The sequence below is a fragment of the Trachemys scripta genome, chromosome 12, assembly GCF_013100865.1.
Source record: "Trachemys scripta elegans isolate TJP31775 chromosome 12, CAS_Tse_1.0, whole genome shotgun sequence".
Taxonomy (NCBI): domain Eukaryota; kingdom Metazoa; phylum Chordata; order Testudines; family Emydidae; genus Trachemys; species Trachemys scripta.
The window spans coordinates 3,418,219-3,444,528 of NC_048309.1; the positions used below are offsets into that span (position 1 = coordinate 3,418,219).

General features: G+C 50.8%; 1 protein-coding gene across 3 annotated transcripts; it reads left to right on the forward strand.

Annotated features, from left to right (window-relative positions):
• The first annotated feature begins 1,290 nt into the window (after window positions 1-1,290).
• LOC117885646 (tyrosine-protein phosphatase non-receptor type substrate 1-like) lies at window positions 1,291-25,202 on the forward strand. Of its 3 annotated transcripts, none has more exons than XM_034786974.1 (9): window positions 1,291-1,515; window positions 1,880-1,958; window positions 15,243-15,584; window positions 17,692-18,006; window positions 18,607-18,957; window positions 20,651-20,746; window positions 22,420-22,441; window positions 23,274-23,313; window positions 24,672-25,202. In XM_034786974.1, exons 1-9 carry the CDS (start codon window positions 1,306-1,308, stop codon window positions 24,927-24,929), a joined length of 1,713 nt encoding a protein of 570 aa, XP_034642865.1. In that variant the 5' UTR covers window positions 1,291-1,305; the 3' UTR covers window positions 24,930-25,202. The 3 variants fall into 3 exon arrangements, with proteins under 3 accessions (XP_034642865.1, XP_034642867.1, XP_034642866.1); XM_034786976.1 differs by lacking the exon at window positions 1,291-1,515 and adding an exon at window positions 1,560-1,732; XM_034786975.1 differs by lacking the exons at window positions 1,291-1,515; window positions 1,880-1,958 and adding an exon at window positions 12,904-13,378.
• The last annotated feature ends 1,108 nt before the right edge of the window (window positions 25,203-26,310 follow it).

Genomic DNA, 26,310 nt, shown 5'->3' on the forward strand with positions numbered 1-26,310 from the left:
ATCTTCATCAGTGATTTTGATAATGGCATAGAGAGTACAATTATAAAGTTTGCAGACGATACCAAGCTGGGCGGAGTTGTAAGTGCTTTGAAGGATAGGATTAAAATTCAAAATGATCTGGACAAACTGGAGAAATGGTCTGAAGTAAATAGGATGAAATTCAATAAAGACAAATGCAAATAACTCCACTTAGGAAGGAACAATCAGTTGCACACACAAAATGGGAAACGACTGCCTAGGAAGGAGAACTGCGGAACGGGATCTCGGGGTCATAGTGGATCACAAACTAAATATGAGTCAACAGTGTAACGCTGTTCTGCACTACTCTGCGCTGATTCGGCCTCAGCTGGAGTATTGTGTCCAGTTCTGGGCGCCACATTTCAGGAAAGATGTGGACAAATTGGAGAAAGTCCAGAGAAGAGCAACAAAAATGATTAAAGGTCTAGAAAACATGACCTATGAGGGAAGATTGCAAAAATTGGATTTGTTTAGTCTGGAAAAGAGAAGACCGAGAGGGGACATGATAACAGTTTTCAAGTACATAAAAGGTTGTTACAAGGAGGAGGGAGAAAAATTGTTCTTTTTAACCTCTGAGGATAGGACAAGAAGCAACGGGCTTAAATTGCAGCATGGGTGGTTTAGGTTGGACATTAGGAAAAACTTCCTAACTGTCAGAGTGGTTAAGCACTGGAATAAATTGTGGGGAGATTGTGGAATCTCCATCATTGGAGAGGTTTAAGAGCAGATTGGACAAACACCTGTCAGGGATGATCTAGATCATACTTAGTCCTGCCATGAGTGCAGGGAACTGGACTAGGTGACCTCTCGAGGTCCCTTCCAGTCCTATGATGCTATGATTGCCCGGATGGGGAACTGGGGCCCAAGGGACTTGCCCGCGGTCACATAGGAAGGCTGGGGTAGAACAGGGACTAGTTCCCCTGTTACAGACTAGTGCTCTAACCACTGGGCAGCCCATCCTCTCACCCCCTCTGCTTCCTGCTCTCCTGCCCTCCAGTTCTTCCTCGGCCTTTCCCTGGGCTCCATGGGGAGCATCTGGGAGAGGCTTGGTGCAGACCAAGGCGGGCTCCTGGCAACACGCCCTCCCTGGCTGGGGAAGCGACTGGCGAAGGCAATGGCGATGTAGGGACCCCCCCAACCCTGCCCCAGCAGCAGCCGAAGAGAGCTGGGGAGGCCGGGAGCCCGGGAGGGAGGGGAGGGAACTCTCCCAGCCCACCTTAAGCCGGCAACGTAGGGCTGATTCAGGCAGGCAGGGATGACCTTAGAAAAACAAGTTTGTGCGGAGCCATGCAGGGCCCCGCCGCACCAGCCCGGCAAGCTACCTTAAATCGGGGCTGGGCTGAGAGCCGGGGGGTGGGGGGTGTTCTCGGCACTGGCGCGCGGTGCAAGCAGTCCTGCCTGCTAGGCAACGGGGGGAGGCGGGTGTCTGCACAGCTCCAGCCGCAGCAGCGGGGAACCGGAGCGGGAGACAGGGCGGCCGCAGGAGCCGGGCTGCAGGTCCGCGCGCTGCCTCTCCCGGGGGCGCCCAGGGCGCGCGGCTGCAGCGCCCCGGGGCTGAGCGCTCCCCCTGCGGCTGGCTGCCCCGGTGCGCCCCGGCAGCCGCGGGCTCCCGGCTGCTCCCCGCCGCCGCGGGGGCGTTGCAGCGGCTGGTTCGCAGGGGTCGCCGCGCCCGGGATTTGGACCGCGCCTGGGCAGAGCCCACCGCCTGCGGCAGGTGGGTGGCAGCTCCCCGGGCAGGATCGGCCCGCGGGGAAGTCCGATTCCTCTTCCTCCTTTCGGGCTGGGGCCCCAGCGTAATTTCCTCCTGCCGCTGGCCGGCCCCTGCTCTTCACGCAGCTCTTCTCCTTTCTGTCCCTGCCAGGCGCCAGCGATGGAGGCTCTCGCCAGCCCTGCCCGCTGGGTGCCCTACGTGCTGCTCCTCGCCCTGCACGGCTGGCCGGGTAAGTGCTGCTGTTGGGTCCTGTCTGGATCCCGGCCCCCGCCCCCCTCTCTTCCTTTCCCTGGTGTCCGGTTCCCCTCAGCCTTCCCCTAGCGAAACCTTTTCCAGCCAGGAGCGTCTGCTGCACAGTATAAATGCGTATTGACCTTTACCTACCGCAGCACTCCTGCAGGGGAGGGGGCCATAGATGTGAATTAAAGGGACGGGGAGGGGGGTTTGTAACTGGGCTGCTAGGGGTGGTGGTAGCCCGGGCTCTGGCCCCCTCGTTCCGCCTGGGTTCTGGGAAGCCCAGGATGCCACCGTGTAACTTGGCTCATGGCTGTGGTTTGTTTGATTTGCTCTGATCCATGGATTCTGCTACAAGGTAAACACCTCTTCCTTGCCTGGGTGAAAAAGGGGCACTAGGGGCTGAATTCAGCAGGTCTGGACTGGCAAATCGCTCGCATGGCTGCTGCGAGCTCCTCAGCAGATGGAGGTACATGGGGAATTTGTCAAAACTGCACAAATCTGCCATTCAGGCAATGTACGGAATGGGTGTGATTTACACACCAATGGTCAGCATGATAGAAGAGCAACTAAGGGCACGTCTGCAGAGGAAGTTGTTCCCGATTAACACCCTGTGTGGATGCTTTTAGTCCAGAATAAGAGCATCCACATTGGGAGTTAATCATGAATAGCTAATCTGCTTTCAGTTCACACCCTATTTTAGTCCAGATTAATTTTCATGAGCCCGTGTAGGAGGCTGTAAAATGGGCCCAGTTGTAAAATAGCTGTTTTCTTACCCACTGCTGGTAGTTGCTTTTCTTGTTCCTTAACCTCCTTCCTGCACTGCGTGATGTGCAAATTTCACTCGCTTTGCACAATCACTGAACGTCACATCAGGGTAACTTCCGCCACTGGGCATCAGTTTTCTAGTCAAACTACACCCAACATGAAGTTTGCATCACAAGGAAAGTTGCACACACTGACGCCAAGCTCCGTTTGAGCCTGTCTAGGTTATGTCTACGCTCCGGACCGTACAGTGGCACAGCTGTGCCGCTGTAAGGTCTCCTGTGTAGCCACTCTATGCCGGCGGGAGAGAGCTCCTCCACTAGCACAATTAAACCACCTCCAACGCGGGGCGGTAGCTCTGTTGGTGGGAGCAGCTCTCCAGCTGACATAGCGCTGTCCATACCAGTGCTTTTGTCAGTGAAATTTACGTCAGTCAGAAGGATGTTTTTTTCCACATCACTGACCGACAAAAGTTTTGCCGACAAAAGTGCTCGTGTAGACAGAGCCTAATCTAGGCATTTACACGGTGTTCGCCCCATGGTATCTGAGCACCAATCAGGGCTCCTGGCTCACATTCCTGGCTCTGCCAGATGATTTGTTTAGTGCTTGCAAAAGGCTCTGAGATCTATGATGAAAGGTGTGATTATGGTGCATCTAAAGTATTTATTTATTCTTTCTGCCGTTTGCATTTCCCTCTCTTCACTCCCTTCCCTCCATCAGTGTCAGTAAACTCCCTCCTCCACCAGGAAATGAGCCCTGCGGCGGCTGCTTTCAATGGTGCTTCGCTTGCAGCTGAAATGCTGTCAGTAATTTTATTTCCATCTCTGGATTAAGCAATTGGTTAACCTGCCTTCTCTAATTCATCTAAGGCCACATGTGCGACCAAAGTCAAGGCCTGCGTTTCATTGGAAGCCCTCACAGGAAAGATGCTGGAGTAGCCAGCTCCTGCTAATGTCCAACCACCGCTAATGCCAGTCCATGAGCCAGGAAATGCCATTGACCTTGGCCAAAAAAAAAAACGAGAGAGAGAGAGAGAGAGAGAAGCTCTCTAGGCTGTCAGTTACCAAGAGGGGTTCTGTGTACCAATAAGGGCAAAATTTTCAGGTGAAAATGTACACTTCTACTCCGATATAACGCGGCCCGATATAACATGAATTCGGATAACATGGTAAAGCAGTGCTCCGGGGGGACGGGGCTGCGCACTCCAGTGGATCAAAGCAAGTTCAGTGTAACGCAGTTTCACCTATAATACAGTAAGGTTTTTTGGCTCCCGAGGACAGCGTTATATCGAGGTAGAGGTGTATGTGGGGTTCTTTCCATGCTGACTCTGACCACTGCTGTCTAAGGTTGACGGGCTCCAGGGAGGGTTGCCACAAAGAGGTTTCTGAGGGGGTGGGGAAAAGGCACAACAACCCAGAATATTTCTTTCCTGCAAAAAAGTGGCACTGGCTGATCACTGGTAAAGCTGCCTTCGAACTAGAGATTTGCCAGATCAAAGCCATGGCTTTCCCCCCACCTCTCGGACACCGATTTTCCTGAACAAGTGGGCTGGTTGAGCTCTGGGTCCCATTTCTCTAAGTTCTCCCTGTGTAGGAGAGTCAGATAAACGTTTCTGTGGTTCTGGCAGTGCTGGGAAGACAGCGGGTCACAAGTAAGAGTACCCTCGTGAACTACACACACTTCCTGCTGATGTCACCCACGTGAAATACACCCTTCCTGAAACCCACCAGACGCTGTCTGGGGCTCCATGTAGGGCTGTGTAAATATATCTCTGGCTTTCTTTTCCTTTTTCTGAGTTGCAAATTCCATGCTCATTTATAGTAAGCACCTGTTCATTTTCTTAACTGGGTATCCCCATTGGGGGGGAATTTAAGCATTGTACCTAGTGAATTATTTTTGGGCTCCCGCTCCAGTTGAAATTGTCTCATTCCAACAAATGACAGTGACACTGACTGCAAATATTCAACCCAGCTGCAGATTTCTTTACGAATGCGAAATCCTTTCTCTTAGTAACGCTCACAATGCTCCTTCCAGTGTTACTTTAAATTGCTTTTGAAAAAAAGCTATTTTGGGGGGCAAGAATTTAGGCAAGCGCTGCAGCTCGCCCGCAATTAAACCTTAACCCATTCCAACCCACTTAGCATCAAGTTACTCGAAAATGGGGAGAAGGAAAAAATTAATCACTCACCAAACCGGAAATTTTAAACCACAAATAACAAAAAACTTACGACTCTCCTAAGCCAAGCAAAAATCAAGGTAAGGATAGACGACGGGGAGCACGTGCCAGGGGACGCTGTGCATGCTGCTGCCTCCTTGCTGGGCTAGGCGCATCGTAATTCACTCTAGCCTTTGCCACTTCCCCCCTCCCATGATGAATTCTACACTGTACAAGTTCCGGGCCGGCGGTATGAGGATTTCCACACTTACAAGGCTATTGCCGTACGTGATGAGATGTAGTGCTTTTAAAAACAACATTTCGCTAACCCTGAAATTTAACATCATGGTAAAGTGGATTGCAGCAGATGAGCATTAAGGGTCCAATCCTGCAGGGATCAGCACACGCTTAACCCTCCTTAATTCATCCTTAATTCTAACTTTTAAAGGGTGCTCAGCACCTTGCAGGATTGGGTCCTAAAACACAAGTTGCCAGTTTCCTAAGAAAATGGATTTTCTAAGAAACTGTTCAATGCGGTGCCTGGGAAGTGATTTGTTGCTGAATGAGTGTTCACCTGGGAGGAACAGCTTGTCTTTCGTTTGTGGAAGTTGGCTGTGGAAATGATCTCTTTTCCATGTGTGTGATGCGGCAGAAGGAACTCATGATCTTGATCACTGTACAGTATGTGTGTCACATGATCAGCGTCTGAGTCAGGGGCTGTGTTGCACAGACTATTAGAAGAAACTTTCTGAAACCTTCCCACTCAGTGCTTCCGTAGTAGGAGCCTTCATGGAAGGGGATGGGTGAATTCTTGTCTGATTTTAAACCCATTGTAATACCGGTGGATTCAGAAGCTCACCTGTAACAGTGATTGTGTTTTGCTTTCGGGAGACAATGGGTTTAATTGTGGGGAAAATAAGTAGAGGAAGAGAAAATACCCAGTCACTGAAGTGTGGCAGGGAATGGAGTTTCAGCCTAAACTTTGCATTTTCTTGCTCGTATGCTGCAGTATGCATGTCTCTTCAGGGTTTTTCAGCTCAGTTTCCTCTTTTTTCATAGTGTTGAGGGGGAAGGGACTCGCTCCACTGATAGGTCTTGGCATTTCAAGCCGTTTCTGAACTCATACTGGGCCAAATGCATCCCTGGAGTAACTCCGCTGACATTGCTAGAATTGTATCAGGAATTAATTAGCCCACTATGTCAATAGGCACGCTGAGAGGTAGGCCCGTTTTGTGTGGCGACTCCAGTGATAGTTGTGTACTTGTAAGATGTGTGATGTAAATACCCCTAGTTGAAGCTAGGAAATGCTAGCATGGCAGATCATGGCAGACGCTTGTGTGCTGTGCCCATCCTGCAAATGCTTCGGAGCCATTACAGTAAATCTTAATATCAGCAGTCGGTTATGTCTGATCTACGGACCAGCAGGTCATCCTAGGTTATGGAGAAGTGGCTGAGTTGGGAGGATGGGGGAGAAGGGCTGATACAACTTGGGCAAAAGCAACATTTGAAATATATTCCCAAAGCGTGTACAGCCGGGCAGTGTCGACAGAGACGACTCGGAAACCAAAGCCGCCAGATGAACGAGGGGCAGCCAGCAGCAGCGATGGTGTGAAGCTGTTTGTGTCACAGTTACACTGATGGTTCCTCTCAAAGTGCCAGCTCCATCGGAAACAAACAGCCACATCTCGTGCACTGACCTCACCAGCTGCAACAACACAACTGGCCGACCTGTGGCAGAATGTGTGTCACCAGTTGGACTCGACAACAATGAACAGACTCATTAACCACAAACTCCTCTTCTGTTAGAAGCTGACAGCCATTCGGATGTGCACACGTCGCAAGAATAGGGTTGGAAGAGCCAGTGCATGATACGGACGAGCTGCCTGCAGATCCTCACTTCAAAACACAGATGGGCTTGAGCTCCAGGATCACGAAAGAAAGTCTCTAGTACTCTGCCACTTCCTATACATGCGGAGTAGCTTGAAGATGTGGGGCTGCCAGGGCAGGAAACGCCATCCTAACTGGAGACTATGTATAGTGGGTTTCAACAACAGTGACCAACCGTAACAGTTCATGGCTCAAGTTCCTCTCCTAGTTATACTGGTGTAAATGCAAAGTAATTCCATTCACATCCATGGAGTTACTCCAGATTTACATTGGTGTAACTGAGATCAGATTCCGTACCTCTGAAAGCCTGCATTCATAATGGAAACCGATGAATAATACACACAACTTGGCTGAACCACATCCAGACCCACTGATATCTGTTCCTGGGGCGCCTCAGACCCCCCAGGATTCCAGAGCAGACACTTCCCCCATCTTCCTCCTCTCTGGGTACAGTGCTTGCCTTTCAGAGAGATCGACAGATGGCGAGAGGGAGGAGGAAGAAGAGAGCTCTCTCACATCCATTACACACTGTACATTCTACTAGCCTACACACTCCCTCTGCCTAGGGCTACTGATATTCACAGGTTCATTCCTACTGGGAAACTTTATCCGGGATCTTCCTCTGGACAGAGCAGAACTTTGTTTTGCTGTCTGATAAGACCAGGGTGAGGTTGTTTCAGACAGTTAATGTTGGAAACTGCCCCCTCTCTAGTAGATGTAATTTAATCAAACATTGCTGTTGTGAGCATGATGCAGAAGGATAATTATCTTCTCCGTGAACTTTTGTTAGAAATAAATCACCCGCAGTAGCGAGCATTCAGTTCCCCTCCATCACGTTCTCCTTAGGGCCCAATCCTCAGGAAGCTCAGATGTTACAGTGATGAGTGTCAGTATAGGAACCTCGATAGGGCTGAAGGATCTCCAAGGCAAACTCCCACTGAAAACATTGTGAGTCGTACCTGAGTGAGACTTGCTGGACTGGGCAGTTCGAGTGAGGATTGCAGTGGGCAGATGGACAAGAATGTCCTAGAATTCTTTCACGAGGCAGTTCTAATACCAAAGGTGAGGCCAATATATTGGCAATACGATGGGAGCCCTTGTTTTTGCAGCAGAAGCTGCTTTCCTGTTATCCCCAAGTGATCATGGAAGAGAACAGCTCTGCTAGCCAATTAGGCCCATTTTCAAAGCAATCAGTGTGCAATGTGCCAAGGCCCATATTTAATATTACTTCTATGTAATAATTGTGCACTCGTGGCTTCTGGGAACAGTGTATATATCTAAACCTATCAGCCCCAGCCTTGCATGCATTAGGCAACAGTATGAACCATTCCCCCCAGTCCTCTGTCCCAGCCCGCCAGGTGGAAATCACATCCAGAGTTGAGCCCAGAGTCCAGCAAATGAGTAGTCAAGACAACAACCCTGGCACAATTCCTTCAAGCCCAGCGCAATGACTCTGGTGCCAATTCCATGGCAGGGAGCCATCCACCAAGGAACCCTAGCTCCATGCCTCAAGAGCTTATGTGCTGGCCACCAGCTTGGTCCACAAACAGGGGATTGAACCAGAGATCTCCAGAGCTAAAAGCCAACGTACTCTAGAGATTTATATCCTCTGTGGATAGGACACAGAGAGGGATCTGTAAGGTACACTCACCAACGGGTTATACTAAAATCTAGTGACTGTCAACAGGGGAAACTCAGCTGATGTCACCCATTATGGAGATGCATAGGGAAAGGAGGTCTTATTTGACAAAGGTAAGATAAAGACCCAAATGAGGAACAAAATCGCAAATTAGCTGGGAGAGATGTGGGATTTTTTTTCTTATCATCTGTCCCCTGTGTTTCAAGGCTATTGGTCGGGTGCAGTAATTTACAAAAATTAAATCCGGAGCTAACAAGACTTGTGTGTGCGCAACAGAGCTGAATGAATTATTCGTGGTAAACAGTTGACTTGATGAGCTTGGCCTCTTCGTGCTTACCGAAATGATTGTGATTTCCTCCAATGTGGTCGTTGTATGAATTTCATCTTTTTATACTCTTTGAATTGATCGGTTTGCTGCAAGGATTCTCTAGACAAAATTTGAGCTGTTGTGTTTGGTCAGATGATCAGAAGTCACACGCTATTGGTTCTCTTTCCTGGGAGAGTGTAGGAGGGTTTGGAGAAGCTGCTGGAGCTCTAAATCTCAGGAAGCAGCAACGAGAACCAATATTGCAGAAAGCTTTTAGATCTCTTACTTCCTGGGTCACACAGGCCTTGCTTGAGGCACCCAGAAAAATTAGACTATTAGATGTACTGGCTAGGTGCAGAGCAGAAGTTTAACTTTCCCTTCTCCTATGCACTCAAGTAGCTGTGTCTGAGTGCAGTCTTAGCTATGACCAATGTGGTCAGATCCTTATCTGGGCTGCTTAGTGGGCTCTGTTACAGGAATGCTCGATCTGTATCTATTACATTCAGAGATAAGGTGCCAGTAGGCATAGCTCATCTGCGTCAGCTCTTCACAGCCTTTGTGCCAGGTTCTGCTGTGGGGTTTGAGGAACACTCGTTCCGTGCTGAGCCAAACAGAGTCGCTTCTGGAGAGAGTTCTCAAACGCGCAGCTTAGACCTGGCTCTCTGACCCTTGGTACAAGTACAGCTCACCCACATTCGCACGTTCAAATGTCTGTGAATACTCGGCTGCTTTGGGGCAGGAATCGATCCGTGCTACTAATGGAGGCATGTCTGTGTCTAGAAGGTGAGTGTGATGCCTTGTTTCACAGTTATGTCCAGTGGAGATTAATGTTCTCCTCTCACTGCTCACACATGCCCCAGTCTCTCTACTAAGCAATTCTCTGCCCTTTAGAGAACTTCTCTCACACACCCGGCACATGCTCCAGAGAGGGACCCTGCTGTAAACGGGTATCTGAGAAACTCAGGGACAAAGTAACATTTAACATTGTATGAGCCCAGAGTTGTTAGACTGACACCACTCACAGGTGGATGAAATGGAGACTAGACTGAGCTTGCACATTCTGAAATGCCACTGAGCTCCTCCTGAAATGGGGTTTTCACCTTTAAAATGTCCTTTTGGACACATTTGTGTCTCAGGATCAAAATGCTGATGCTGTATCAGCCCCGTTCTGTTTTGGGGAAAATTTCAGTGTCCTGGTGTTCTGAGTCACATCAAAACCCAGGACTTATCTGTGAAAGGAACAAAGTATCCAGAAAGCAACAAACTTAAAACTGATATTTTTATACAATGCACAATTAATCTGTGGAACTCACTGCCACAAGAAATAATTGATGTCAAGAATTTCTCAGGTGTCAGAGGATTGAGAATTTATATGGATGAAGAGAACATTAATGGGTTACATTATAGGGGATAAGAAATTATAAGTGATAAAAAATATCTTGTGGCAAGGCATCAACTAACTAACGGGGTCTAGGGAGAAACTTCCCCTATGGCAAGTCATTCCATAGTTGTCCAGTAGGAGGTGTCTTGCACCATCGTCAGAAGCATTTTGATATTGGACACCATGGTGGGAAAGCGGTTGGCGTTCAGTTGGGATTTAGGCTATCTGAGAAAATCATCTGGTCTCTACAGCAGTTGTAAGACCCCTTTGCACCATTGGAGCAATGCAAAGGGAACTCTTCACAGGGCAATATTGAGTCCAAGTCTTTAATTTTCTGGCGGGGATATACCCTGTGTGCAGCTGCTGCACTAAAGCCTATTATTGGATTCAGGCAAAGAGAAGAGAGCTTTCCGGAGAAATGCTCAGCATTTTAAAAAAGCGCATCACAGCTAACACTAAGCATTTCCACAAGCGCTATCTATTTACACGTTTGGTTAAACTTAACACCATTTGTTACAGTGCCATCTATTAACGCCCAATAATAATATGGTATGCAGTGATTTACTCTAGCTGTGAATGCCATTAACATCCACAGAAGCTCTGCAACTATATTACACTTCCCTCCATGCAGCGTTTAAAAATGTAACCCTAAGCAATGGCCTGGATAGAAATCTTGTCCAGTTCCGTTTCAATATCTATATTGGCATGACGAGGATGACAAGTGTTGCCAAAATTAATACATCAAATATCTGTATAGGCTACAGAGCATCTCTACCTATATTGCTCCTTCTGCTGCTGCTTCTACAGGTCTTGACTACAGCACTTTTCATTATTTCTCGTGGTCTTGAGCGCTCACCTTGCCTGCCCTATTCTGCCTAGGTATTGCAGCACTTAATTTACTTTAGATAACCGGGCAGTGTTTCAGTCAGCTGAGCACGACAGGTCAGGGTAACAATGACGTTTCATCTGAGGTTGCTTTATCATCATCATTATTACCTTTGGAAGGTAAATTGGAACGTTCAGGACATTTCAGAGACCTCAAACAAAGTTCCCACATAGTTAACCAGTGCCAATATTGTTTCTGCACACGCATGTGGACACACACACACAGCCTTGGCATGCAAGTGCAAATGAGCACTCAGGCTCACAAGGTGGAGAATTCTGTGCAAAAGTGCCCACTTGCATTAACTAATACAGCATACTCGGATTAATTGGGAAGCTGCTTTATTGGGATGTCTTCTAGGGAAGTGACTTAGCCTGTTAGCAGGGAATGGTAGTAACTTCTGGCTAATTGGGAAGAATTGGCATAAATATCACATCTGCTTAGTGCCAAGTGGTGCTACCCAGGTCTGCTATTCTAAGATTCGGTATTTGAATTCAATAGAAGCCAAGTAAAGATAAAGATTTAAATGCAGGAAATAAGACCTATTCTTGTATTTCTATTAATTATAATAGTTTGTCTCTTGCTTTAAAATTGGAAAAGATGCAGAGAAGGGGAACAAAAATGATGCAGCGTCTGGAACAGCTTCCATAGAGGAGAGATTAATAAGACTGGGACTGTCATCTTGGAAAAGAGATGACTAAGGGGGGATAGGATAGAGGTCTATAAAATCATGACTGCTGTGGAGAAAGTGAATAGGGATGTGTCATTCACCCCTTCACAGAACAGAAGTACTAAGGGTCACCTGAGGAAATTAACAGGCAGCAGGTTTAAAATAAACAAAAGAAAGTACTTCACACAACACACAGTCAACCTGTGGAACTCATTGCCAGGGGATGTTGTGAAGGCCACAAGTATAACTGGGTTCAAAAAATAATTAAGTTCATGGAGGATAGGACCATCAATGGCTATTAGCCAGGATGGTCAGGGATGCAACCCCATACTTGGGGTATCCCTAAGCCTCAGACTGCCAGAAGCTGAAATTGGATGATGGGGCTGGATCACTTACCCAATTCTGTTCATTCCCTCTGAAGCATTGGCACTGGCCACTGTCAGACACATGATACTGGGCTAGATGGACCATTGGTCTGAGCCAGTATGGCCCTTCTTATGTTCTTAAGTTTGTGGGGTGTTTTTTTAAACTGATAGAGAAGAGATAACACCAACCTGCCTCATGGGGCTAACGTAGGGATCAATACATTATTCTCTGTACAGGGCGTTGGAATTGTAAAGCTCGCTGTAAGTGCTAACGATTATTATTGTTATTCGCTAAGGCTCTGACCCTGCTGCCAGTTCCTCTAGCAGGGACTTCCATGCCCACGTACTGCCACAAAGTCAATGGTACGTGACGCAGGCCCGGGACTCCGTGCTACCACAACTGGTCTAATCAGGGTGTCCCAGTGAAAGTTTTGGTGTAACCCCAACTGGCTTAGTTTCCAGTGAGCAGGAGTATTTTATACTCCCCCATATAAACTTAAGAGCAAAGAAGCTACGTACAGAGCACAGAATCATTAGAGCAATTACACCATAGAGATAAGGGGCCTGAGTCGCCTCTCTTGTGCCGGTATCATTTAAGAGCCATGCAATGGAGTTCTTGGGAGGAAAAGGACTGTCAGGCCCATGAAGGAAATGCCACGTGGTTCACAAGTAAAACCAGCATCTGTTGTTACAAGATCCATTTCTAAGGTGCCCACCCTGGGCATTCATTACACAATTAAGAAGTTTAACGATATCCACTGAAATGAAAAGACCTCCCCTGTGTTAAACTAGTTTCTTTGCAGCATCAGAGCCAGGTTGGGACTCGCAGGAGAGTATAGCTGAGAACATTGTCACCCATTAAGAAAAGGTCAGTACGAAAGTGAGTCTCACATCCCCTCTAACTGTAACCCCAGCCATTTCTACTGATCACCACCAGGAAAGTCACACTTGTCTGGAGTTTATTTTCCTAATATCGTTACAAAAAACACCCATAAGGTGACTAACTGCCTGATTAGGAGACAATTATTTTCTTTAGTTTGCGTTTGGCACCACTTTGTATAGCATCAGTTTGGCTGCTCTGTTGATGTCTCATTCGTTACCAGGATGATGTCGCTCTCCAGCTCGGCCCCTCACTCCCGCTCCTCCCCGTCCTGCAGGAGGGAGTTTACCAGTAACTCAGCAGCACTGCTACGGCTGGTGCGGAGTTTGGAGCCAGGAGGACATCTCTTCATGGGAGCCCTGTACAGAGACTGGGGACAACAGGAGCTGGGGGGAGGGACGTGGTGGCTGGAAGAACTTCCCCCACCCTTTCACCATTCAGAACTCTGGGTAGAACGTACGGGGCTGAGACCTGCTACATCAGGTGTAACTCAAGTGACATAACTACTCTCCACACAAGATACCCTCCTGCACTGAGCTCAAACCTGTACAACTGGGGGCTGGAGGACCGTAAATGGAATAGTTTCAGCAGAGTATAAATAATTGGGCAATGGGCGTTGGATGGAAGCTACACCTACCTAACATCTAGGGCAGGGGTGGGCAAACTTTTGGGCCCAAGGGCCACATCTGGGTATGGAAATTGTATGGTGGGCCATGAAAGCTCACGAAATTGGAGGTTGGGGTGTGGGGAGGGGGTGCGGGCTCTGGGGTGGGGCCAGAAATGAGGAGTTCAGGATGCAGGAGGGGGCTCCGGTCTGGGACAGTGGGTTGGGATGTGAGGGCCCAATCTGGGGGTGCAGGCTCTGGGGTGGGGCTGGGGATGAGGGGTTGGGGGTGCAGGAGGGTGCTCTGGGCTGGGACCACGGAGTTCAGAGGGTAAAAGGGGGTCAGGGGTGCAGGCTCTGGGCAGTATTTACCTCAAGCAGCTCCCAGAAGCAGTGCCATGTTTCCCCTCTGGCTCCTACACAGAGCGATAGCCAGGTGGCTCTGCATGGTGCCCTGTCCACAGGCGCCGCTCCTGCAACTCCCATTGGCTGCAGTTTCTGGCCAATGGGAGTTGCGGGGGCGGCACTTGGGGTGGGGGCAATGTGCAGAGCCCCCTGGCTGCCCCTAGGCATAGGAGCCGGAATGAGGACATGCCTCTGCTTCAGGGAGCAGCGCGGAGCCATGTTACATGGAGCTGGGCAAGCCCCAGACCCCGCTCCCCAGTGGGAGCTCAAGGGCCGGATTTAAACATCTGAAGGGCTGGATATGGCCCCGGGCCGTAATTTGCCCACCCCTGAACGAGGGCAAAGCCCAAACCAGCCCCCTATATCAGGCTGGGATTATTGCTGACTGGCCTTGCGAGGAACCACTGAAACTTTTCAAGGTGGCCCAGCCCAATTATTCAGCCACGTTGTGGGTTGGGAGTGTATTCAGTGCTGTAGATCCCGTCTTTGATCATGACCAGGAATGTCCACCACATCTCAGCCCAGGGGGATTACTTGAATGAAATTACTATCAGTACAGAAGAATTTGTGATGCTGTAGCACTGCTGTAACTTCCATTGTTTTGTGGGTTCCTGTCTCTCATATAAACACATAATTAATTAATTAATTAAATAAATTAAACAAAAAGAAAACACCATGACCTGACAGGTAGTAAGAGAGAAAGCCATCTCCACCTGGGATTGTATGGTAAGGAATAAGGCACTTTTAGATACCCAAAGACAAGTCATGCATATAAAATTGATGACTAAATGTTCGTTTCTCCAGGGCAATAATCCACAATTTGTGGTTGTGCTGGTTTGTCTAGACTGACATTTCTACCTCGTTGTGTGTGCAATTTAAAGGGGTACAGACTCTGAAGGTGAGTAACTCTTTAGGGTCAGTATAAGGTGCCTATCACCTGGGTAGTGAAGATGGGAACTGTGTGTGTGATACCAACAGGCCCAGAGTCCCCTGGTTGGGGCATTGGCCAGTGGATTTGGCCCAGCCCCGCTATTTTCGGTCAATGCTGATAAACCCGGTCGGTATTTTTAAGCTCGACCATATCTTTCGTCTGCTCGCAGCAGCTCAGCCCCAGAGCGATGGGGAGAGGGCTCTGGGCATTGCTATGATGCAGGGCAATGCTATAAGCTCCTGCTGAAAGGAGACGTGATGGGCTCAGCCCTTGGACACGGGAGGAATTGTGCTCATGTTACTCTAAAGGTCACCCCCTGTGATAGCGTCACTGGCTGGGTCCTGCCCCCGGGGCAAAGGGTGTGTCGAATAAAAGAAAGAGGTGTACGATGGTTGTTTTTGTTCCAGGGGCCGGGGCCCAGGAGTTCCAGCTGCTGCAGCCCCAGGGCGCCGTGTCGGTGTCAGCGGGAGAGACTCTCACTCTGAACTGCTCTGTGACTGGGCTCCAGCCAGTGGGACCCATGAAGTGGTTCAAGGGCTCGGGTAGTGGCCGCCAGCTCGTTTATGCACAGGTGGGATCATTCCCCCGGGTGACGCGGGCTGTGAATGGCTCTGACACAAACTACAACATCCACATCAGTGACACCCGCCCCGAGGACGCCGGGATCTATCACTGTGTGAAGTTTAGGAAGGGGTCGGGAGCCGATGAGGAGGTCACATCCGGCAATGGCACCGTCGTGTCTGTGAGCGGTGAGTGCGAGCTCCCCCCAGCCCCACGCCCCTCCCCACCGGGGGCTGGTACCAGGGCGGGGAACAACCCAGCTCGGCCCAGACACTGACCGGGGAAGTGGGATTCCCATGGGACTCGCCTAGACTGGCGCTGAAGCAGCCTGGTGGAGATTTGCCCCATGACAGGTGGGCCTGGGGGATCTGGGCACCAGGCAAAAATCTCCATTTCTGTTCCTACCTTGGCCCCCTGAAGATGGCTTCACATTGCGATGAGCACCAGGAGGGGGGCTTGGTGGGAGGAGGCAGGTGTCAGGTTAGTGCCTCCCTGATCCTCCCCCACAAAAAATGCAAGTGCTGCTGGCATTGGCAGGCTGATTCTGCCATCACCCCCGTGATGCCAGTGTACCAGGCTGGGACTCAAGTCCCACCTGTGGGGCCATTTCCCCTGCCTTGTACAGAGCTGGGGGGAGGCCCCACAGGAGCTGGGAGGCTGAAGCATCCTTCCCTAGTTCGCTCCTTGTGTGTGTGTGCAACTGAACTGCAGCCAGATGCAATCCTGGGGTGATTTCACACTCGTTTAATTCCTTCTCCTGAAGCTCAGTGCCCCAGCCTGAGCTCAGGTACGTGAATGAGTCACGAGGCATTTGGGGCTAGATTCACAAGGGTACTGAGGCACCGGGGGGGGATTGGAACAATGTCTGTCGTGAGGGTGCTGAGAGCCATTGAACCAAACACTAAACCCTGCACATGATGGAAATCACTTCAGTTCCAGCACCGATGCTGCGGCACCTAAACCCCAGACTTGGGGGCCTTAGGCTGGGTTTAGGCACCGCAATCCAGATGTAGGGTCCACTGTGACCCACAGAACGCCCAAGCCCTGAACTCAGGGTAGAACTTCCCTAGGCCTCTGGTTTTCCCCTCAGGCATTCAGATGCCTCAGCCCCAGAGCAATTCACAAACCCGCCAGCCTACCTCACATGCAGGGCCTGAGCTGGCCGCTGTGCTCAGAGACCACCCAGTGTATTGGGTCCCACTCAGAACTGAGGAGGAGGTGGTGGAGGCAGCCCCCTCCCCTTAAACTTGTTGGTTCGAGCACTCCCGTGGGTGTGAGCACCCCAGGTTCAATTCCCCCCTTTGTTAGGGGAGTTAAACAGGGGTCTCCTCCCCCCTCTCAGGAGAGTGCTCTAACCCCCAAACCCTCTGGGGGACTCCCTCAGTCCCTCTGGGGGGGCTCCCTCAGTCCCTCCACTGAAGCTGGTGCATACAGAGAGTTACTGAAGCAGGGGAACTGGGCCCTGGGCGCTCACCTCCAACCTGGGTGCCCAAACCAGCAGGCTCCAGCCTCCTCCTCTCTCTCTGGCTCCGTGACTAGTTATCCACAGTGGAACCGCTTCACCTAGGGACCCCTGTTCAACTCCGCTCTCCCTCAGGCAGAGAGGAATTGAACCTGGGTCACCCCACCCCAGGTGAGCGCTCTAACCCCAGGCTAAGGGGGACACACCCCCATCACCGCCCCCAGCTGTTGTGTGGGGAGTTACACGCCTGCCTGGCTGATTCACGCCACAACCACCTAGGGTGCCTCAGCTGCTGGACTCCAGGCCGTGGGCTCCCATTCTTGGATCACGTCGTAGAGCTGGGCACCCCCTGAAAGCTGGACTTCGGCCCAATCACTACGAGAGGGCTGGGGCCTAGCGCACAGGCCTGTCCCCGTCCTCTCCCATGAGCTCAGGTAGCTCCCTGCCTCGCGTGGGTCTCTTGTGGATCGCAGTCTAAGGCGCTTATCTAGCCCCGCTTTTGGGGGGAGAAGTGGGGGCTATTTCCCACCCATAACCATAGGTGCTGGAACTAGGGGTGATATCACACACACCCCTCGGCTTGAAGGGGTTTCCATTTTATCCAGGGTTTACAGTTTGATTCAGTAGCTCTCAGCATCCCCACTATATACATGGTTCAGCACGCCTGCCCATGACTCTAACCGCCCTACACCCCAGCCCTTTGCATTTGCTCAGGGGCAGGGGCTGGAGCTCCCCCGATCTCAGGTTGTCCCTGTGGGGAGGTGGGTCCCGTGGGGCAGGGGAGGGGCTCTCAGGCGCAGAGGGATCTGACTGATAAACGCTTCTCCCTGCAGCCAGACCGTCGGCCCCATCCGTGTCCGGCCCCCCCAGCAGGGCAGAGCCGGGTCCCCCAGTGAATTTCACCTGCACGTCAGGAGGATTCTCCCCCAGAGACATCGCTGTGACCTGGCTCAAAAATGGGGCTAAACTCCCAGCCCCCCAGCCTCGGGTTCTCCTTGCACACGAGAGCGTCTCCTACAACATGTCCAGCACCGTGGGGGTGAGCCTGACCGCAGGAGACGCCCGCTCCCAGCTCACCTGTCAGATAGCGCACAGCACCTTACCGGCTCCCCTGCGTGCGACTTACAACCTCAGCGATGCCCTGCGAGGTAGGAGCCCAGCCGGGGCTGACCCCTGGGGGCTCCACTACTGGGGAGGGGCAGAAATGGATCCTTCAGCCTTTGGGCCGGGTAGTGGAGGGTCAGGGGGGTAAGAGGGGAGTCACTGAAATCTAGATTCAGATCTGGACTCTGTCCTGTGCCCTTAAAACTTTGAGACACTTCGCCATGGGCTGGCACATCCCCTACTCCAGACCAGTGGAGGGCGGGGTGGGGAAGATGTTTGACTTTGTTTAAACCCTGGTAAGACACCACTCTCCATTTTAATGTACTCGAGCTGGGTCTGTCAGGGGGTTTTCCAGGGGGAAGGGGAGAGAAATTGGGGACACGGTAGATTCGGGTTTTTGCATTCTGCTCATTTTAAAACACTCGCCTTCCCCTGGGTTATTCCTGTGTGGGGGCCAAGGCTCTCACACGTGGGAAGGCAACTTAGAGATAGTCAAGTTCTTTGCCCTCGGAAAAATATCACGTGGCAAGTGGGACGTGGGCTCAGTGGGAAGGTCAGTCTGTCCAGCCCAGGAATTTCCCTGTAACTCAGCAGGAAAAGGAGAATTTCTGTAGATGCCGAGCGCAGGATATCTGTGTTCTCAGTTCCCCCCAGACTGCGAGTGGGCACTGACCCAGCGGCACCCGTCGCACTGAACAAGTCTGTGACGTTCACTTGCCACGCGGAGGGGTTTTACCCGAAGGACGCGAGTCTCACCTGGCTGGAGAACGGAAATGAGATGGATCTGGGAAAACCCTCCTCCCTGACTGAGAATCCAGACGGGACGTACACGCTCCAGAGCTCCCTGGAGGTCAACGCAACTGAGCAGAGGAATCAGTCTGTGTTCACCTGTCGGGTTGTGCACGATTCCCAGCCCCCTTTCAGTGACAGCGCGATGCTGAGACTCTCCCAGCCATCTCCTGAGCCAGACAAAGATCCCACTTCATCTACTGCAGGTAAATGTGCAGTCAACCCCCCACCCCGCACTGCTGGGAAACGCCAGATCTGGTCTGCGGAACCCAGGGGCCATTTCAGCCCATCTCCACCAGGGGAGCCCCTCAGTGTAACAGCCACTCTTTTATTCCAGGATTATCACTCGGCTCTGCTCTCCTGGGGCCCGTGGGTGGAAGGGGAAGGTTAAGGGCAGGAAGTGTCACTTTGGCCGCACTCTGTGCCCAGGGCAGATCATCTCTGCAGCCCTGCAGGGGCGTGACGGAGGCCCTTGGAGAGGGGCTCAGACACAGTCACTCCTGCAGAGCCGAGGATGAGGTTCCACGTGGCCAGCTAGTATCTTATGCAAACAGCTGCCAGCCAGAGCTGGGCAAACGCAGCAGGGTGCAGTTGAGTAACTGAATCCGTGTGTTTGGTTTGGGGATGAACCAGCCCCTGTGTGTTGCCTGGGGGCCTGAGTTCAGCGTTCGTTTAGCCTGTTGGAGGTTTCGCCATGAACATTCTGCCCAGCTGATCACTTGCCTCTTGAGTCTTCCTCCTTCCTTGGTATCCCAAGACATAACTTAAACCCACAGATGCACACCATGTGGAGGGGTAAGGGTCTCTCCGTATTCCTCTCCAGCCCAATGTTGCTTGTGATGAACAGTTATAGTGTCTGCTGTGCCACTCGGGGTGGGTGGGGGGGGATTGCTGTCTAGTGCTGCCAAAAGTTATACCAAGACCCAAAGGCTTCCCCCCCCCCCGCTTTTCTATAGCTATGGAACAATCCTATGGGAACACGTTAACTTGGAGTTGCTGGTCTTCACTAGATGCGCTCAGCAGATGGGCGGAGACTGGTCGTTATTCGAGCTGAGCAAACAATGGACTTTTTGATGCAGGGACAAAATTTAACACAAAAACAAAACCCTTAAACACAGTTTATTTTGACCCAAAATGGAAGTTTGTTTTGGGCGTCTCACCCTTTTTTCTATGTAAAACAAAACTTTAGCTAAACATCTAAACAAAACACCATGTCAAAATAAAGCAAGAGCGAAGTTTGGACTTTGAAGTGGCCAAAACAAGCCATTTTAGTTGTTTCTGCTGAAAGATTTGCTGAATTTGGCCTGAATTCACAAGTCTTTTTGGTATAAAGAACCCAACCACGCACACTTTTTGGTGACTTCACTGTTTGCAAGAAAAACTTCAGCCAACTGCAGTAACTATATCAACACACCTGAGAGCACCCAGCGAACTGGATTCCGAATCCTCCCCTAAACCCCACAGACTAGGCCTGAGAGAGACCAGGTGGGGGAGGGAATCTCTTTTATTGGGCCAAACTCCCGTTGGTGAAATGGACACGCTTTCAAGATGCGCAGTGCTCTCCTTCAGAACAGGCCTGTCATCTCTACAGCAGCTATGAGCAGGAATCCCAGGTCTGCACAATCAAACTCCGGGGAAGTTCCCATTTGTACCAAACTTCAGACCTGAGCTGTGGTTGAGATTCTCAAAGAGGCCAAAGGGAGTCTGAATTTCCATGAGCTGAGCTCCTAACTCCCTTAGGCTCCTGCGGCCTAGCTCACCTTTACCTATAAATATAAACCCAGATGTTCTGCATTTAACTCACTCAGTCTGGCAAGGAGTTTTTCGGTTTGACTATTCTGATGCTGGCCTCCTATGATTCCTGAATTTCTCTCGTTACATGTAATTACTTATCTGAAGAAAAAAAGATCTACCTAGCAGTAGCAGTGGTTTGTGCAGTGCTGGTTGTATTGGTAATCGCCGTCATCTACCTCATCAGAGTACGACAGCGCAAAGGTAAAAATGAATGATTTTCTGTGGGTGACTCATTCACGTACTCGTAGCTATAGGGAAAAGTCAGTTATAGCTTAAGGATAACAGCCACTGGAATAGATTTAAGTTATGCATTATGGAAATCATATGTATGTGTCACACTTTGTATTCTTCTCTTTAAATTGCTCGTTTAGTTCTGTATAGCATCTAGGGACCCTGAAACCCTCTACTAAGATGCAAGCTAGACAGATGTAGGGGCAATGACGATAGATTCTAAGGGCAGTTATGGGAATTTAAAAGCTGTAGTTGAGGGAGAATGCCGGCCAGGACACCAGGTTTCTCTTCTAGTGCTCTCAAAAAAAAAAAAAAAATGCCCAGGAGATATTTGACTTCCTCCTGGACAGATGAGGAGTAAAAGGGCCCTTGGTTTAACGCCCTCTCTAGAGGGCACTGCTGTATGGACACCAAGCAAGGAAAGCACTGACTGCATGAAAGGATGGGCTGCAGTGTTTGTCTTGGCAATGGGCTTAGCATGTCCATGGGGTAACCCCATTTTGGATGGAGACACTCTCACTCCCATGCATTAGAACATATGGGTACTACTAAGATTCTAAACTATCCCATAGATTCTAGCACCTATCCCATAGAGCCCAGTACAGCTGCTAGGAGCAGGTGTTTGGATAACTTCAGCATTGCACTGTGGGAAGGACCAGTGCAGCTGCACCACTTGTTCCACTCCCCGCCTGGAGGGAATACCACTCCTATAAACGTCACTGGTTCTGCCTGGTCGTGAACTAAAGACCTCATTCCAGATTCTGCAACCAGCTAGTCCAACAAGGGATTGTACAGGGTCCAGCTCAGCCCATGTGGGGATGCAGGTGTGTTTGTACATTTGTTGTAAGTTCAGGGTGTTTCAGGCACTGGTTTGTTGCAGTATCTTCTTGCCTAATAATGCAGCACCCCATTAATACATCACTGAAACATCAGCACTGGTTGTGAACTCAGGGTTTCTCAGTAGGGTTGTCCCTCTTGTCTGATGGAAGGCTAAATGGGAAAAGTCTCACTGCTACCATCCCCCCTCTAGTTTCTGCCAGTTGCTGGAGGAATCACAGCTCCCAGTACTGTGCCTGGAAGGCACTGGAAGATTCACCCCAAAAATAAGAGGGGAGGGGAAGTGAATTACCAGGTGATAATCTCATCAAGAGGATCTGATAACATTTTAAACAGCAAGAGCAATAAGACCTTCTCAGATCTCCGATACCGTTACCGGCTTCTGACTCCTTTCCCATCATTCCTCTAGCATGCTGCCATGTTCAACTTCATAAAACAGCCCCATTCTGAAACCCTCCAGGCTGTGCGTAAGATTGTATGTGATGCAATTTGTGTCTTGCAAAAGACACTCCTGAAATAGGAAAGGTTTAGACTCCACCCACAAAGATTTGTCCTGCAAGGAAAGGAAAGGAGCTTTGCAATACGTTCAGCAGAGTTTGCAGGAAGTTGCTGGTATTGGGTTTCTGGAAAACCTGATCTAGCAACTTCCACCAAAAAAGTTAGAAAAAAAGTAAATAGTGTGCAAAGGAGCTAAAACAATATAAACTAACATGAAATGCTGTGGGGAGGCGGGGATTATTCCAGGCTGTGGGGAGGCGGGGATTATTCCAGTAAGGTTTTTTAAGTTGTGTTTCTCTTTTTAACAGGAAAAAGCTCCCCTTCTGTAAGGTAAGCACCGATCTCCACTTTCTTCATTGAACTGTTGGGAATCAGTGAGGGAATTTAAAGCTACAGGAGCTAATGAAGTCAAAGTGTTGACACCAGGGATGAAATGGGTCAAGTTTTAGCTAGATTCCAAGTGTGTAACTTGAATCCCTGTGGTTTCGGATGGTCTTCACTTCACTTTGAAAGCTCTTCGCCTGTACGTGGCGGTTGATGTGATGCTCAGTCACTAGTGGATGGAAGAGGAGACCCATGCTATGGAGACTTTGGTCTCTAGCTCTAGTGACATGGTGGGGTCGAATACCCCAGAGCCATTGTAAAGGCAGGAGTAGCTCATGAGCCGTGACTCAGCCTGTTACAGCACACGACTGTTCGAGAGTTACCACCCAGAGACGGCTCAGCGACGTCGCGCTCTGTACGAACAGTTACGAGCCAGCAAGCAGACGTCGCTGGAGATGGTTCTCCCATAGCACTGCTGAGCGGAGGTTCCTGGCCGAGCATACACCCTCACATTCATTAACTGAGCTGCAGACCAGCCACTTGTTTTTTATTGTCCATGCCCCACACAGACAGCCTGGGGGAAACCAAATCTTCATCCTCTGGCCAGCTGGCTGTTTACGTCTGTGGGTTGTGTGAGGATAAACTCCGCTGAGTGCGGTTAGTTCTCCGTTATCACACGCTGGTATCCAATGGTTCTCCCCTCTGGCCTGCGATCAACCGTCAGTCAGGCCTCCACCATCCTAACCTGAAAAATCCTCTGCAAAACTTAGTCACCCAGCAGTGCTACTGTTTTAAAATACAATGAGTGTTTGACTCTGTTCTGTTGCTTTTTCGGTAGGCTACACGAGCCCGAGAAGAGCCCCAGCACAGCTCCCCAGGTGCGTAACAACTAGCTTCTTTTGGGGAACCGGAGAGGGGGGAGCGACAGAAGATACCATGAAAATACCAAGCGTCGGGCTAAAATCACGGCAGTTTATTAAGTGCTCAGAATCTCAGCTATGCGAGCCTGCTTCTGTGGCTGGGGTGAAGGGAGAGACAGACAGTTCGCTCCCTCTCTAGATTGCATAGGGAAGCTGCCTCCATTGCACTGAATTTCTCTTCTCCTCATCCCCACCCCAAAGAACACGTCTGGATCTATTATGACTAGAGCCAGCTGTACAATAAGCCAGGGAAGCTATTTCTAGAGTTATTTTGCATTCTGTGATGCGGCTCTGAGTAATTTACCGATCAGAACGGAGCTCTGTCCCCCCTGCCCCAGCTCGCCCACATGCTCACGCTCACGTAGGCACACAGCTGGCCGAACACTGGTAAGACCTCATCCATTCAGGACATAGCAACCCAGACCATGATCTCACTTCCACCGCTGCAAGTCTAGAGTAATTCTGTGGACTCCAGCGGAGCAGCTCTGGATCTGCAGGGGTGCAATGGATTGCCGACTCTGGCTCGGTATGGCCAGCTGGTTCTGCCCTCTAAGCATCGTTCACCAGCAGACTTAAGGGACAATTCTTGCCGCGGGTGGTAATAGCGCAGCTCAGTTGCCTGGAGAAGCCTGAAGGCAGCAAGCGAGTGTCTCGGTTAGTCTCGGGCCCTGTGGACTAGCGGGCTTTTCCGCCCCTCTTGAAACACTATCACGTGTCCCCAGGAGCCTGAATGACAGTTCTAGAGCCGAGTTATCCAGCAACAGGTCCGGCTTGCCCTGCCGCTGGCTAGATTGACCCCACACTGTCCCACCAGCATGCCTTAACCCTGCCCAGGATGTTGGATCAGTCTCAGAGCCATTTCCGTCTTTGTTCCCTGCTGAACAAGCCAGCCCGTTGGCAGCTGATGCCCATAGTTGAGGGGTTGGTTTTGGAAGGGGGACGGACACCTGTCTCAGGATCCGGCACCACTAGTTCATCCACACACACCCCAGGTCCCAGGCAGGGGGACTTTAGGTTCGAGCACATCATATTTGTGTGGCCCTAGCAAGGTCCATCCAAGGACCTCAGAGCACTTTAGTCGTTAATGAAGTAGTTGTATTCCCAGTTCACTGAGGGGGAAACTGAGGCACTGGGCGACTCAGTGACTTGCCCAGGATCAGTCAGCAGCAGAGCTGGGAGTAGAATCTAGCTCTTGCCGCAATCTCCTGCGATAGCCACCAGACCGGGCTCTTAACTCAGGATGAACGGCTTCATATCCCATCCGTAGGTGACACAGCTCCCTGCTGACGCCATGTTTTCTCCCTCCCCCAACTCAGGATTCTGATGCCAACAACCTGACCTACGCAGACCTGAACTTCGACAAGCAGAAGAAGAAGAGCAAGCACCGCTTCGTGGAGATGAGCCCGCAGTCGGAGTACGCCTGCATCCAGACCGGCCAGCCGGCAGCCACTGAAGACAATCTCACCTACGCTGACCTGGACATGGTCCACCTCAGCAAGGCACCCAAGAGACCTGCCCCCCGGCCCGAGGAAGCCATCTCGGAGTACGCCAGCGTCCAAATCCAAAGGAAATGATCAGGGCTAAAAGCAGGCCGGGGCTCACTGGGTTTTCGGTGAAGTCTGGCAGGCCCCTAGCTGGACATGGAGCCCTGGTCCTCCAGTGCTGGCTCTCAATGGAGGCACCAGGAGCACAGTGGAAGTGTGCGCCAAGCTATGGTCGCTGCATTCCTGGGGCTGGAATGCTTCACACTGCGTGCGGCAGCCTCCCCATGCCACTGTGTCCTCACTTGAGTGAATACCAACTTCCACACCCGGCCCGGAGAGGCCCAGACTGAACTCAGACCCTCACACAGTGCAGCTTTATTTCTGGACCAGTATCTCTGCTATTCCCCCCCCGCCCCCTCCCCACTCCCCTGGTGATTTGTCACCAGACTGGAGAGGTCCTTCGCTCGGTGCATCGAGTTTGCTTTCACACGTGTTAAGCAGACAGACTGTTTTCAGTGCTTCTCTGGTGCAGTGGCCTAGTCCACCTTGTAACCAGACAAGGGCTGTGTCAGTCTAGTGAACACCTGAGTTTCTCTGCAGCCAATTTAGGATGTCGTGTGCATTGAAGAACCAGCCAGGCTGCCTCAGATCAACCACCTAAAGGAGAGGAGGCCGATTTGGGAGATAACTTAGTGGCAGAGAGCTGTCTGGCAGCAGGCTCTGGACTGCTGTTCGCAAGGCAACATAGGCCAACTAGCTTGCCTGATGGAGTCCCTCTGTGAAGAGCAGACACTGTTTGATCCGGAGTGACTACTCCCTCTTCCTCTCAGACTTCCTCCCTCCTCCTGCTCCAGAACCCGCGTCTGAATGAGACTGCTCATTTTAGGCACAGCTTTTCCTCCAAACTAAGAGTGTCGTAAGTAATTCCTTAAGTTTCCACCTGAGGTTCCCCCTCCCCACTCATCCCATCCTTGAGGCAGTATGTTAAGATCAGTGACTCCCTCGTGCCCTTGAGGGTTGAGCACCAGGCCGTGTGTCTCACTCTCTGCAATCAGATCACAAAGTGAGGACGTTTCTCAGCACCAGAGCAGCTTGGGCTGGGGAACGCAGCCTGCGGAGATTCTTGATCCGACCCTGGAGCCAGTCACAAGCTACACTAGTCGTGAGCTACGAGGCACCGCCGCTCCCAGGCCTGTGTTCCCCTGGTACAGAGCATCCCCATTGCCAGCCACAGAGCTTATCCCCATGAGACTGGGACTAACGGGCTTCCTACAGAAGCTTGTGCTAGCCGGGGTGGGGGAAGAGGCTAGCCAACCTCTATTGCCAGAGCACAGGCTACTCCCAGGACTATGCTGCCTTTCAGCACTTCCTGCGGGCCAGGTCATCCAGCACTCCCGGCCCCAGTGCCTGGAAGGAAGAAGAAAGCCTTGATGCACAGGGGAGGGCATCCCCCGCAGAACAACGTCACCAT

Coding starts and splice junctions, on each gene's coding strand:
- LOC117885646 (XM_034786974.1), top strand. CDS start 1,306: ATGCAGGGCCCCGCCGCACCAGCCCGGCAAGCTACCTTAAATCGGGGC. Junction 15,585..17,691: donor CACCGTCGTGTCTGTGAGCG/GTGAGTGCGAGC, acceptor TTCTCCCTGCAG/CCAGACCGTCGGCCCCATCC. Junction 23,314..24,671: donor GCCCCAGCACAGCTCCCCAG/GTGCGTAACAAC, acceptor CCCCCAACTCAG/GATTCTGATGCCAACAACCT.